Below are 14,756 nucleotides of genomic sequence, written 5' to 3' on the forward strand. Positions count from 1 at the left end.
AAATATACAAAGCCAAAACAGATTACATACTGTCAGTACTGTCTTTCCCATTTAACTCTTTAATGAGCGCCTGTGTCGCCTTCAAGTAGAATTGGATACAGACCACAGGCCAAGAGGAACTCCAAAGAGAACAAAATTAAAGTTGAAGCAAAGACTGATACTGCAGCTGAGTTTCATCGTCAGACGTCAAGGCAGGATACAAAATCCATATTGCCTCGACGTCCGTCGTTCTTAAGCCACACAACTGAGCGTTTCTTAAGGCTATATGGAACCAGCTCCTGACTGAAGCATTTCCGAACCAAATTCGACTTGAGGTCCTTCAGGGTAAGAGCGTACCAATTCTTAAAAGGCCTTGCACATGCGGGCTTCTGGCAAAGTGGGCATGGGCGGCGGGTATCACTTTGCATCAGGGGAGCCTCCTGCCCGTTTGCCTCCCATTACATAAATATATATATTTATTACCAATTTGTTGCATTACAATAAAAAATTAAAGGAAAGGAGAGCAACTGGTATATAATATAATATAGTGCCTAAAGTATACAACTTGATCAAGTTATAAAACTCGAAAACACGTTGTTGAGCTTATAAAGCTCGAGGCAGCTTTATCTTGCACGTAAAATGTACTTTGTAACAGGAACGAGGTTTGTCCGATACAGATTATACGATGCATTGAGCGCCAAGTCCAAGATAGACGCTTAACGCGATAAAAATATTCTTCTAAGGCACCGAAATTAAATAACGAAAATATATATATACAATTATGAACCTTCCCTTACCGATTTAGGGCACCTGTCAGGCACGCGATCACACAGATCGCTAGCCGCAGCTAGGCAGCAGGTGAATGTCAAAATATCTCTTTTCCTATTTCTCTTACCGTTTGAAAAAAGAAAACTATTGTAAAAGTATTCCTACGTCGGCTACACAATAGAGGCAACGAAAGCCTAGAGAAACTCATCGTGATTGGTAACACCGAAAGCTAGATCGCGTTCGCCAACGGTAGACTGATTAAGTCAAAGCCTCGTCCTTGGTGTCCAAATCATACTTGGTGGAGGAAATTTTGCACCTGATCTTATTATACAACAGACCACGATATTCAGACAGGTGTTACCCAGAGAGAGGAATTGAAAAAGTAACTTTATTCTAGAACCAGTTCCGTCTAGTGCTAGCAGCACTAGCACCACCTCTTTCATCCAGGGTTAAGCGCGTGTTAGAAGAAGGAAACAACATGGCTTCACAAAGTTTGGGAGTTGACGGGTATTGCAACTGCAGAAGAGTTGCTGCATCTGGCACAGGACAAGACACGCTTCCAGAGACTGACCTTAATTTTCATTATTGTTCAGATTTACTTATAAATTTTAGACGCCTGTGGATATAGATAGACCTCTTGGGTGAAGGCCTCCTTCAAGCCTTTCCAATCTCTATCTTTGTTAACAGTCTTCTAGTATTTTCTTGCTTTCTCTATTGAGTCATCAGCCCACGGTCTTTTTGGCCTGCCTACTCTTCTTTTACAGGGTGGAAGGTTTTAATAGAAGTAACAGTTTTGTAAAGGTTATATAAAACTTTGGACGCCATCCAATTTAACCGTTAGTTCTCTGCTTTAATCTAAAATGTTTGCGACTTTACGTTTAGAGACTTTGGCCTGGACCTGGACATTCAGCCAAGTTATATGCAAGGTATTAATAATATTAATCTGTAAGAAGAAAAACTAATTATAAGAAAAATCTGTTTGAAAAATTGAAAAATTTGAAATTTTTTTTAACTAATACGATTTGGGTATAAATTGAAGTCATACATATAGTAAGCTAAATATATAGTAATATATATAGCTAGTACATACTAGAAAATGTGTTTTAAACAGTGTAAACTGTTGCAGATGGTATTTAAGTGTCAAAATCTGTGTCTTCTATTAATTAATTCACTCAAAAAGACAATGGTAGTTTACTTACACCTTCAAGCACTTAGATTTCTCTTCGTAGATAAAAAAAACAATTGAATAATTCTATAAATTTAAACTACCGCTTTTAAAACTAAAGAACGAGTATAGGAGACGACTAAAGGGCAGTAATCGCAGCCCATGGACACACAGTGGGTGGGTGCAAGGACGGCTGAAGGAGGAGTATACTCTTTCTTCAAACATTTAGTCACATCTTTCGGGAAAGACGGGAGTCAATTCCACAGTTCGCAAAAGAAAGCTCGTCACTTTCTGTCAAACTGAGTTAACGCTGTGTAGAAAAGAGACAGACTAAGTTAATTGCAACGGTGTTTTGCTTAAATATAAATATAATCGCTGCTAACTTGGACCCCACGCCGTCGAACGTGCCTGGCTGCGACTGCTACGGATGTGTGGCCATTAAACCAGCATTTAAGACCCAAAGTTTCTAAAATAACTTGTAATAAATTCTAACAACATATGTAGATAGGGATATGCTAACTAATTAAAATTTATAAGGGGTTTTAAAAGTAAAGGATTACGCATTAATAATAAATTATATTTTTATAAATATTATATATATAAATCTTATGAATAATTTACGAGTTGCTTATGCTCGTATATTAAAAGTCGTTTAACTCCTCTGAAATACATGTATTTATATGTATTATAATCTATTGTAGGATGTTCCAGTTTGCTATATAATTATTTAACATTTTTATGTATATATAATGTGTCTACAATACCTGAGCATTCTCGTCAAGTAAAAGAAGACAAAACACGGAATTCTTTGATAACTAAATTCCAAGCTCTTATTCAAACACATTTCAAATTTAATAAAGCAAACAAGTATTTCCTATTCCAAATTTGAATTTAAATAAAGCAAACAAGTACTTCCGGTTAGGTTTCAAATTTGAAATTTTAAATAAAGAATTGCGTGTCGCGTGTCGTGGCCCGGAAGCGCGATGCATCACCGATCGATGCACTGCGACTGCGCTGTACGCAGGTCGCTGATCCTGTGACGCAATCGTTGGCTATTGATAATTCGGTCAAACGTTACAATCGTATCTAATATCAAGATAAACACATCGTGAATGGAGGGCACCTCAAGGCCGATAACTTGGACCCATCAAGTAAAGGCCCTTAAAGGTCTTACCATCACCAACATGACAGGTGAAAGGCTTACCGAAGATAGAGGAGCGTGGAGGAAGATGCGCGGCATTATAGCACGACCTACAGAAATGGCCGGACTGAAAAAGAAAAATCTAATATCATGGACTTTCTTCCAACTTTGGCCGTAACCCTTGGGCCGTAGGGTTCAAGTGCACAAGCGCTAATTAAAGATTTATGGCGTCTGGTAGACAGTACCGGTGACCTCGGAGCTGGTGCTTACCTGGCTCAACAAATAAGTATCGCATTGCAGCTAGGAAAGGCAGCCAGCCTTAAAGGTACACTGCCACTGTGACCAAATTTTTAAAATCTGTTTCAATTATCTTTTTATTAATGTTTATTATTATATGTATTAACCAGTTATCGCTGGACCATTCTGTTATCAGAATTCAGTTACCGGTTAAAAACTGAAAACGGTACTTGAGCTTTTACAAGTGTGCTTGTGTGCCGTTTCGAATGTCATTAGTGGAAGTCGAAGCTTTTCGTTTAAATTATAACGAGCGAACGAGCTTTTGCCACTATTTCCCTTTGAAGTTTTTTTAAGTTTGGAGATTGTTTATCTTACGTATTTCCCAATCTGGTGTGCCATGCCACCATAGCCTTGTTGAAATTATTTTATATTATATTATATTCACCTCATACACCTATTAAAAATAGTAGTTTATAAGTAGTAGTAATCGTAATTCAATTTATTTCCAAAATGACATTTTTATATCGTTTCAAAAGTAAAGTATCATCACACATTCTTTTTAAACTTATGATGATGAGAACGATGATGATAAGTGTGTGGAACAAAGGTGTGGTTGACTGCACTGGAGAGGAGGTGGAAGAATTCGAAATTAAACATAGATAAGAAATAGTCTACTCAAATAAGTAATCGCGGAGAAGCTAGTGTAATACTAGAAAAAGCTTTTGATTATTTTATAAAACGTATATAAGTGGATAATATAGAGTTATAATGAAATTCTCTACAATTTGAAATATCTCGATGACCCAGGAACCGTACATTTGGGACTACACTGGCAATCCATTGTAGACTTAATAGTAATAGTGAAAAATCTCTGACATTACCCATAACTGGAATGCGCTTTTCATGCCAAATGTCTGATTCACTGTGACCTATGACAAATAGCGTAAGGTCATGGACTTATGATAAACAGGATGTGATAAATGACATTGTCAGCTGATACATTGGTAATTTATGACCCGGCTTCGCCTTACTTCTAAACATTTGGTTTGGTTGGAAAATAAATAAAAATATGTAATACCTAAAATCTAACATCTAAAATATAACTTTTTATAAGCCCATAATTATACTATATAGTATATAATATTAGGCCTATAAAATATAATTCAGTCGTACACGCTCTCTCACACACAAACACAAACAATTAGTGTACATTTTATTCATTATTAAACATTTGTTGTAATTTTGAATATATTTGACAAAAAGCTAAAGCAACCGAGTGACAATGGGCTGGTCAAAGACAATACCTGGAAAACAGATTGACGTACACAATGGAATACACCACCCGGAAAAAGAGTGGGAAGGCCAAAAAGAAGGTGGACTGATGTCGTGATAGAAATAGCAGCATTTGGCAGACTATTGGCAAAGATAAAGATGGAAATGGTTGGAGTCCATAACCACAGAAGTAACATTTACCTATAACTACAGAGTATGGAAATAAAAAAAGCTTTAATTATTACAATAAGAGGTATTTATACATTTATTTTCTATTGTTTTAGGGCCGTGTTAGCCTGCTGGTTTCAGCATGCGACTGGATATACACCAATGGACTTGCATTGCGCGTATTTAAGATTGGCTCGAACTGTAAATCAAAACATAATGTGGAACCCGGCATGGCTAAATAAGTCGAGCGCGTGTGTCAGATACAGGCTGATTACCTACTAGATGGACAAATTTGTTGGAAGGTCGTGATGCTGTCCACTTATACTTGTCTATGATGCACTGCATTTGAATTTGGATTATGTTTTCCTTTACTTTTGCGGTGTCATTTATAGATTCATTATATATTTTCTCATATACAAGAAAACAATGTTTTCAAGCATTATTTACGTTTGATTTTATTTATATAGCCGCTAGTCCACCCTATCAAAATTATCATGAAACACATTCAGAAATCTGAGGCCCAGTCCTAAAAATATTCGAAGAAGAAGTCGAAGTAAGAAATATAAATGGGGAGAAATTGGCTGTGCCAAAAACCAATCTGGAACTGTTGAAGAAAAAACAACTTTTGTATGGCTATTAAGGTTTACAATAATTTACCAAAAGAATTAAAAGATCTTCCGACTAAAGTTACTTATGGAAAAAATGTATTACTCAATAAATGATTATTTGCGTGAGACACTGTAGTCGATATAAATTTAATAACATATGTACGATACAAATAATATAAGAATTGAGCAATTTTAATATGACTAATAATGTAAAATGTAAAACTCCTTTAAAGACAAATTTGCGCGCTATTGTGGGTGGCATGATATGCGAACTTACTATTACCCCACCTTTTTGTACCATATTCTTGCAATAAATTATTATTATTATTAATAAGTTTTTCGTGTGCCACGACTGACACGATCAACAACTCTGTATGTATTATGTTAGTGTTGTGTGTTTTTAATGCTATGAAAACAGTAAGATGGAATTATTAATCAATCAACTCCAGAATCCTACAGGACGCCCTAAAAGGGCAGTCATGCGACTCCATGGACAACCATTTTAATGGGTACCGGCCGTTGAAGGAGGAGCAGGTTTAACTTGCAGGTGGCAGGTTGCAGGTTCGCTTCGAAAACGAAGTGTCTTGTGTAATGGACTGTGTAAGACTTCCAGCCATCAAGGTGCCGCTACTTCTGCTTGTATAACGTATGAACTTGCTCGTACTATAAGCTGTGCCTAATAAAACCTAATTACATTAAGTGTTTCTGGACTCATAAGGAATTAACATACCTTCTGTTGTCTAGATAGTTGTCGTAGTCGTCCGCCATTTTGTCGTCATGCATATCGTAGAGATCACTGTATATGGCGGACTCGAGGCGCGCCGGGTCCAAATGATAGTTTGGATTCTCGTAGGAGAGTAGACCATTCTCTGGAAAGGAAACTGGTGTTAAAGTGTTATCATGGTATTTCTGCACATATTACGGCAACAACACGAAAAAATGTTTGCTTCATCATCGGATGTCGAGTACGAAATTACACCGGCATCACCTCGACATCCGTTGTTCCAAAACTTAGCGTTTTTTAAAACATTTTTTGCCGTGTAAAAGTAAGTGACTTAGGGCACTACAAGAAAAGCATGTACCAATTCTTGAAACCAGCAACACGAGTCCTCTGGCATTAAGAGTGTCCATGGGTGGTATTACTTAACATCAGGTGAGCGTCCAGCCCGTTTGTTCCATTAAAAGAAGCCTTCAAGAGTTAATAAATAATATTTTGATTATAAAGACTTTGATTATAATGTTTGTTGAAATTTTCCATAAACCGTGTTCAAAGATTTGTTCACATGTCGACAATGTGAACATTATATAAGACATGGGCAGATGAAAACAAACTCTAAGGCTTCACCGGTGGAGGCCTTACATATGCTGTCTGAGACCTGGCTCATTGATATTCCGTTACAATTCTAATTAGACACGGATAAATTACAAAACGCCTTCATTTGTAAGGTGTACCTCCTCAAGTTTTCTTTGTATCATGCCTGCGCTGACAAGCCGAAAACTAACATCATTTACAGCGTAAATGGCCATATTGCAAGATGTACAGATAAATGATGGATTGCCGAAGCCACCCGCTGGAAGAAACCGCCAGGAAAAACATGGGCCACTAAAGCAATAGGCTGACGATATCGTAAAATTTTCAGGAGAAAGGGATGGAGGAATCTAAGAACCCAAAAGGAAAGTTCAGGAGGTCTCTAAGAAACTAATATAAAATTTGAACATAATTCAATGAAAAGAAGATTTGTGAGAAAAAAATCCTATTAAATTAGATAAGGTAGGCAAGAAGTGCAAAAAAACCCATTACATATAATTAAGACAAAACTAAACAGGAATAAAAGAGCACACTAAATTAAAATAAAAAAGGATACAAGAAAAATCATAAGTAAAATGTGCACACGAATCACGATAATTTAAGAGCAGTATCACGTCAGTTAGTAGTTAGTAAGAAAGTTAGGGATACGATGTGGACAGGTAATGTTTGTACAGAAGATAGAGAAGGAGCTAAGCGCATAGAACGATGTCGCTAATGAAAAAGGATTGACATATTTATTAGCTTAATTCAGCTAATCTGTCATTTTCAATTTATCCTGTTAGGCTGTACGCCGGGTCAACTAGTTTTATATACCCCGTATCTACCCTCAAATTTAGATACAGCCGAGAGAGCTTGCGGCGTTTTAAGAATTGTCCGCTCGTTTCGTGAAGGACCTTAAGTCGAATTGGTTCGGTAATACTTCAGAGGTCCATTGGCTCTACGTAGTTGTGGCCTTACAAAACACTCAATTCTGGAACAACGCACGTCGCGATTGATAGTATTTTTAATTCAAGAATTATCGTTCTATCGTATTAGAATCTGGAAATGGAATTATGCTTGAAATAAATAGATGTAAATATTGGACAACACTAAGCAATGTAATTTTTAATTTCAAAAAGGAAGCTTTTTTGGTGGATTTTTTAAGTTTTATTTTCCAATCAAAATAAATAAGGAATATTGTTATGTAATACTTTTTAGTGTATTCCGGGCCCGGAATTCCCGAGGCCTGGGGGCCAAGGAGTGGAGGCCCCACTAAAATATAAATTCAGATCAATTATTTTTTATTACTATATAACTAAAATATGCTCATGTTTGTACAAAGGTAAAGGAAAAACAGCGAAAATTAAAAGCTAGTGGAGCCTCTTCCCTCTTGCCTCATCCGGTCCTAAGTGTCATAGTGAAACAATGTATATGTTATATATACACGATATAAGTAACGCTTGTGGCCAGTATCCAATGGTACTAAACATTAACTGTTATGTGGCAACATAAGCGTCATGTACAGGAACGTATTTTCTGATGCATGTCATAAGATTGTAGCGGGAATGTCTTCAAAAAAATCTTAACAATAAACATTTTTTAATAAAACAGGGGGCAAATGGACAGGAGGCTCACCTCACTCTCTCTTAATGCCAGAGGGCTCGCGGGTGCGTTGCCGGCCTTTTAAGAATTGGTACGCTCTTTTTTTGAAGGACCTTAAGTCTCAAATCAAATAAACTCTGAATAATAGGTATAGGGCTAAAACAAATAAGAGTAGTTGTGGCTAGACAAAAGTACGCAACTATGATATCATCTTAAACAAAAATATTTTTAAGTTAACGGGAATGGACATCTGTCGAAGCTGGGAAGAAATTTGATATGTCAAAAAAATTTCAGGCATTGGACAAATTGTTGCTAAATTATCATTCTAATATTGACAACAGTTATGTCATTTTGACAGTGACAGACAGTTGATAATGACGTAGCAAATAAGCGCAGAGAAATGCACAGACTATCGTGGCTGTATTGAAACGTTTATTCGAAAATAAAACTTTGTGACTTAGGCCACAAACAGTAACGAGTATGTAATATCACACCTAGAGGTGAAACTTTTCTGTTTACCAACAAGTTAGTGTTAATAATGACACTTTAATTTTAAAAAGTCTCTAGTAATGCCCAAGCGATATATATCAGTCTCGTATGTTACATATAAAATATATTCAATAAATCAAAGCCTGTACTATTGCTATCTATGCAGTTTTGCCATGTTATAGGTATTGATTACTAAAAAAAACCATTCGGCCGGGAATGAATCATATCATTGAAGGCGGTTTTGACTGCCACATGAGTTGTGTTTTAATAAAAGGTAATCTGTTGGAGCACCGTCCAGGGAGTACGGTGGATGTCTTAGATATTTGTATTGTAATAAATGAATTTGTTATTCCTAACCAAAGAAGACATATTTGAGGTCAAACTGACAAGTGCGACACAACGCAAATTTATAATATTGCCTAATATTATAAAGTCACACGATAACAAAAACTACGAAGCGTTTAGAGAGAATTCCTTTGGAAGGTTTACGTATATAATACATCACGATTTTAATACAAACCACAGGAGTTTTCTAATGTAACATATTCTGATTATATAATATATATAATATTATATATTATATATATTTTGAAAAAAAAAGAAGGTATATTTTGTTAGTATTTTCTTCAACTTCGATTTGGTTCCCTTTACTGTGGACTCTTGGACCGTGGGGTTCATGTGCACAGGCGCTAATTAAAGATTTAAGTTGGCGCTTGGCAGATGGTACTGGTGCCCCAGATCTGGTGCTTTCGATTAACGAAAAGTATCGCAATACAGCGAGGAAATGCTACCAGCGTTAAAGGATCTCAGAGACCATACTTATTTTTTAATTTTCTTGTTTAATTATTGTATATCTTAATATATATAAATCTCCTGTCACGATGTTTGTCCGCGATGGACTCCTAAACTACTTAATCAATTTTAAATTAAATTGGCACACCGTGAGCAGTCTGGTCCAACTTAAGAGATAGGATAGCTTAGATCTTTAATTATAGTCGCAATTTTATTTAATTGCAAATTATTTGTCTATAATTAATTGACAGTCGCAATTATCTGTTAACAGATGTCGATACTTTTCGACTGGATTGAGTAAGTAATCAATAGATGGCACTGCTATGGTAAACCGACAAACGTGTCTTATAAGCTACAAATTCAATATCATGATTACCACGTGTTATTGAGGCTAAAGTATAAATTAAATGTATTTTGTAGTAAATGAAATACCGTGAAATTCAATGAATTCTACTTTTTTAATTTGTGGTGTTAGCATAGACAACCACGTGTTACTTAGACCGAAGTGTAAGTGAAATTCAAATCATAGTGACGATAATACAGTGAAATTATTATATCGTGTCACGGTATTAAGGCTAACTAAAACCACATTAAGGTGAAACGAAGTTAACTTTTTCTCTCAAAATGGCTGCCCAGAAGAGACCGTTTGAAAGCGATAAATCAAGTTCTTTAATTATTTTAATTAAATACATTGCGTTACAGCACATGTAAATATAGCTGTTAACTCAATGTCATGGTCAATATTTAGTCATTTATAAATGAGTTCACGGCTTCCACATATGCATTCCGCGTTAGAGGGTTCACGTTTAATTGCCCATGTCACGAACGTTTCAGTGTAGTTTTTGCATCACATTTTGATTAATCATAAATGTATTTTTCATAACTCATAAGTGTTTTAGGAATATAACTATGTAATTATGGGCAGAGTATAGCAGTATAGTATAGTATTAGTTAACGGAGGCGGTTGTTAGAGGGATGTTGCAACATGGGAGTGTTCAGAAGAGTTTTTAGGTTTACCCGCAGCTGAGTTTCAGTATCGGACGTCAAGGCAAAATACAAAATACCATCCGTATCACCTCGATGTCCGTCGTTCCATAACTGAGTGTTTTCTAAGGCAGTATTTGCCGCGCACCACCACTATGTGGAACCAGCTGCCCACTGAAGTATTTCCGAACCAATTCGACTTCCTTCAAGAAAAGAGCGTACCAATTCTTGAAAGGTCGGCAACGCACTTGCGAGCCTTCTGGCAATGTGAGTGTCCATGGGCGGCGGTATTGCTTAACATCAGGTGAGCCTCTTACCCGTTTGCATGCTTTTACATAATAAAAAACACTTTCGGTCGACGCTAGTGTTTAAGGGCCTATATGGTCGCACAACTCCAAAAAAGTACATTGTTTCTTTCCATTTTTTGTCATTGTTTCTTGTATGGCGAATGGAAAAAAAAATATGGTGGAGTTGAGTAGTTTATGTATCCATTGAAAGATCGATACACGATTTAAATAACTTCGCTCGATAGTAAAAAAACCAAACATAGGCAATTTTTGACACTTTGAATTAATTTTATGACAGATATAGAAGATGACTTTGAAATTTACACGATATATTTAATCGCAAGCCAAGAAATCCATTTCAGTAATAAAAATTGATAAAATTACATTAATTTAATGTTTTACATAACTAATTGTTATTACGCCGCCTCAGCGCTCCAGCTCTCCAAGGCGTAACGCAATCCACCCCGAGACACTGACACAGCAATTCGTGCTGGGATAGGACCTTAACCGTCTTAAACAAGGGCTTGAATTATATGTACACAGAATTAGGAGTAGTGGCGACGCTGGACTAACTGTATATTATCTGTGGGTTCTTAAATCAAAGAGACCCATTACCTATATGTTTAGTATACCAATCGCTCGAAATATCACGGACAACGTCTGTCGGGACCGCTAGTATATATATATATTTTATTTGTTATGAAATACATTTTATTAATTCGAATTTGACACGCTTTTATAAGTTTGACGACGATGATGACGATGACGGATTCAGATTATTTTGCGCATTATAATGTTATAAAAAAACTTGTTGATAAATTAAAGGATATAATTGAAGAGTTCACTAATACAGTGACCTTTAAGTGTCGTTTGTTTGTATTTTCAGGTGAGATTCAAGAATAATGACAGTTATGCAGCTGAATTTGCTCTGTACACAGTTGCAAGTAAGTTGCATAAAACGAAATCCTAAATAAAATCAGAAAGTGGGTTGACAAACAGTTTTTCACACGTCACTGAACGATTTGAATGAATTCTACAATTGTATGTATTATGTTTGTATTGTGTGTGTCTTCACCTATTGAATAATACAATGTAGTCCATTAGTTTAACTGACAACCCTAAGTGGAACGTCTAGTCTAGCTGCAATGTATTGATCCTGAGTCGACCTTCGACTCGTCTTGAATATGGAATCATGAACATAGGACATTTTCAAAGTATCACGAAACTTAATACAGATTCTTTAATACCTAAGTAATAACATATAATAATTTTATACCTAAAATGTATCTAGTTTATTCATAAATAGACTGTTTAAGTTCGTCTGAACAGTTGAACAGTGTTAGCCTAGGCTTCAGCGTGCGAATCTCATCCCTGATGTCGTAGGTTCGATCCCTGACTGTGCACCAATGGACTGTCTATGTGCGCATTTAACATTCGCTCAAAGAGTGAGAAAACATCGCGGGAAAGATCGTCGACCTAAAGTCGACTGCGTGTGCTTGCTTATTAGATTGGCAAATGATCATGAAACAGATACAGAAATCTGAGGCCCAGACCTAAAAAGAACACCCTACAGATTTATTTTTGATCAGTTGCACAAATTAATGCAGCAGCAGCTTTTGATTTGTTAAGTTTATTTTCATAAATATCGTGTGTTATTATGCTTTGTAAGATTTGGCTTTTAAAAAGATCTAAGTCATTCTTACTTCGACAAATTCAAATAGAAAGTATATATATAATAAAACAGATTTTCACTTATTTACTCTAGTAATTAAAAAAAAACTTGGACAAACATACAATCACGTAATGAAGCACTGGTGTTTACAATACCATATAGGTAACACTGATTTGTAGACAAATATACAAGAACTTAAAATTAAAATACTCACTTTCACGCTTATGTAAACCCATAGTGATGTTTCACTGACACATTGCACTCTCAATTTTCACTTTTAGCACTTCACTAGAATATCAATCGTGTTGTGTAAGCTTTGAATACTAAGTATCTTGGATGTTGACATGTTAAGAAAATAATATGACTTTAAAATTATGTATATTGCCAGTTCTCTAAACTAGATTTCGTTGAGCGAGGAAAGCACCAGCTCTGGAGTCACCAGCACTATCTACCAGGCGTCAACTTAAATCTTTAATTAGCGCTTAAAGCTCACTTGAACCCCACGGCGTAAGAGTCTCCTCCAAAGCGAACAAAACATTTATTTACAAATAAAAAACATTATCCTTTCAGTACGAGGCCAATACTATATTATTTCCAGGAAACATTTTTTTAGTTCAATAGAAATAACCTATCTACTACAATAAAATAGGGGTGATGACAATTTAGGGTTGTATGTATTTTTGTATGCTGTATCATAAAAAAATCAATAATAAATAATTATATAAAAAATTATAAATTATTTGGGGTGGCCACCCCTTATCACTTAGGGGTTGGAAATATAGATAGTAGCCGATTCTCAGACTTACTGAATATGCATAAAAAATCATAAGCATCGTTTCGGAGGAGTATGGGAACGAACATTGTGACACGAGAATTTTATATTTTAGATTAAATACAAAATATCTGTGTGTCTAACTGTGAACTTACTTTACGAACAATTAGAGATGTTGACATCTTTGTGTTCAGCACAAAACGTCTTTTTAATAGGATCTGTGCAACGGACTAGTTCTGGCCTTTGGTGTCGCATATAACCTTGGCCTTGGCCGTCGTACATATCTCATAGGTACAAACAATTCCAGTTCTTGGAGCACACTCGGCACTAGAAGGTATAGGTCCAGACCCAATTACAGGCTGACACAACTTATGCTTAATAAGCCACAACTCTTTCAACGGACCCCGGGTCGAACCGAACCTCTACTGCCGAAACTTGAATAAGCAAGTACGACAGCTTCGTCCAGGATGAGTCTGTATCCAGATTAAGTGAAGTCAATTCAATTAAATTTAAAATCATGGTCAATGCATTCATTTAACTCACAGAATACATATGAACGTCAATAAAAAATGCATATGCTTCTAATTTAACATTTACTGCCAGTTCTCAAATCAGGCGTAGAACGGACAAGAAGAACTGGCTAAAAACTCAAGGTTTTGTCTTACACAATGATTATAAGAAGCTGCAACCAGTTCACCATGTTCCACATGACAGTCCGACCAGTCACCACAACTAGCACCTGTTCAGGAGTATGAATGAGAGAGGAGTGTTCTCAAACTGCCTCGATCTGCCAGTCTTTTATGTCTATAAATTGTATTATATTATATATTGACCTGTAATTATATTAACACTAAAACGAAAAGACTTTCGTGATAGTCGGAGAAAAAACTGTGGAACGAAAAAGTTTCTTATGCTGCCGAACGATTAGGGATATGATTAAGTCGATAAAGTAAGAAAGTAGAGTTTGATAATGCTGCAAGAGTCCAGGACAGCATATAATAACAACAACGCAGCTTCTATCTGTTTATCTGTTCGTGAACTCAAAAGAGCACGGAATAATTTGCGGTTTTCACCACTACCTTAAACTCATGAGGATTTGAATGTACGAAGCCAAGTAATAAATATATATAGTTAAGTAGGAATTAAAGAATTTTCCTTCATAAAAACATATCTGATGGTTTTAATACGTTACGAATAACGGTTATATAAATTAAATTATCACTACAACAAAGACTTACGCAAGTGTCTCACACAATCGCGATTAATCGTGAGACGCGTTGCAATTAAAAATAGGCTTTATGAATCAACAATAAGTGGGAAATACCGAAAAATACAAATTAATTAGTTAACTAGTGTTAACACTAAATAATTACTAGATGGCGCTATCTGTTATTTATAAGGCGCTGTTAATGTTATTTTCAAACAGGATCTGTCAAGCAGTATCGCTCGCACACTCGATCGTACTGTGAAAGGCAATTGCCTACTTTCATGTAGAAAACTAAGTCTTAAGTCTGAAAATCGGCATGACAGGG

General features: G+C 36.0%; 1 protein-coding gene across 12 annotated transcripts in view; it reads right to left on the minus strand.

Moving 5' to 3' along the window:
• The window catches only part of LOC123717764 (protein Fe65 homolog), a 71,114-nt gene that overhangs the window by 18,561 nt on the left and 37,797 nt on the right, over positions 1–14,756 (minus strand). For 4 of the 12 annotated variants that reach the window (XM_045673933.1, XM_045673928.1, XM_045673929.1 and 1 more), the window contains exons 2-3: positions 12,667–12,783; positions 6,069–6,207 (exon numbers count right to left, since the gene is read on the minus strand). In XM_045673933.1, the coding sequence (XP_045529889.1) occupies positions 6,069–6,207; positions 12,667–12,688 (161 nt within the window). In that variant the 5' untranslated portion in view covers positions 12,689–12,783. Of the gene's footprint in view, positions 1–6,068; positions 6,208–12,666; positions 12,901–14,756 lie in introns of those variants that run through there. The other 8 variants (XM_045673924.1, XM_045673926.1, XM_045673925.1 and 5 more) reach the window with 3 other exon arrangements.

This window comes from Pieris brassicae, chromosome 13 (assembly GCF_905147105.1).
Source record: "Pieris brassicae chromosome 13, ilPieBrab1.1, whole genome shotgun sequence".
Lineage (NCBI taxonomy): Eukaryota > Metazoa > Arthropoda > Insecta > Lepidoptera > Pieridae > Pieris > Pieris brassicae.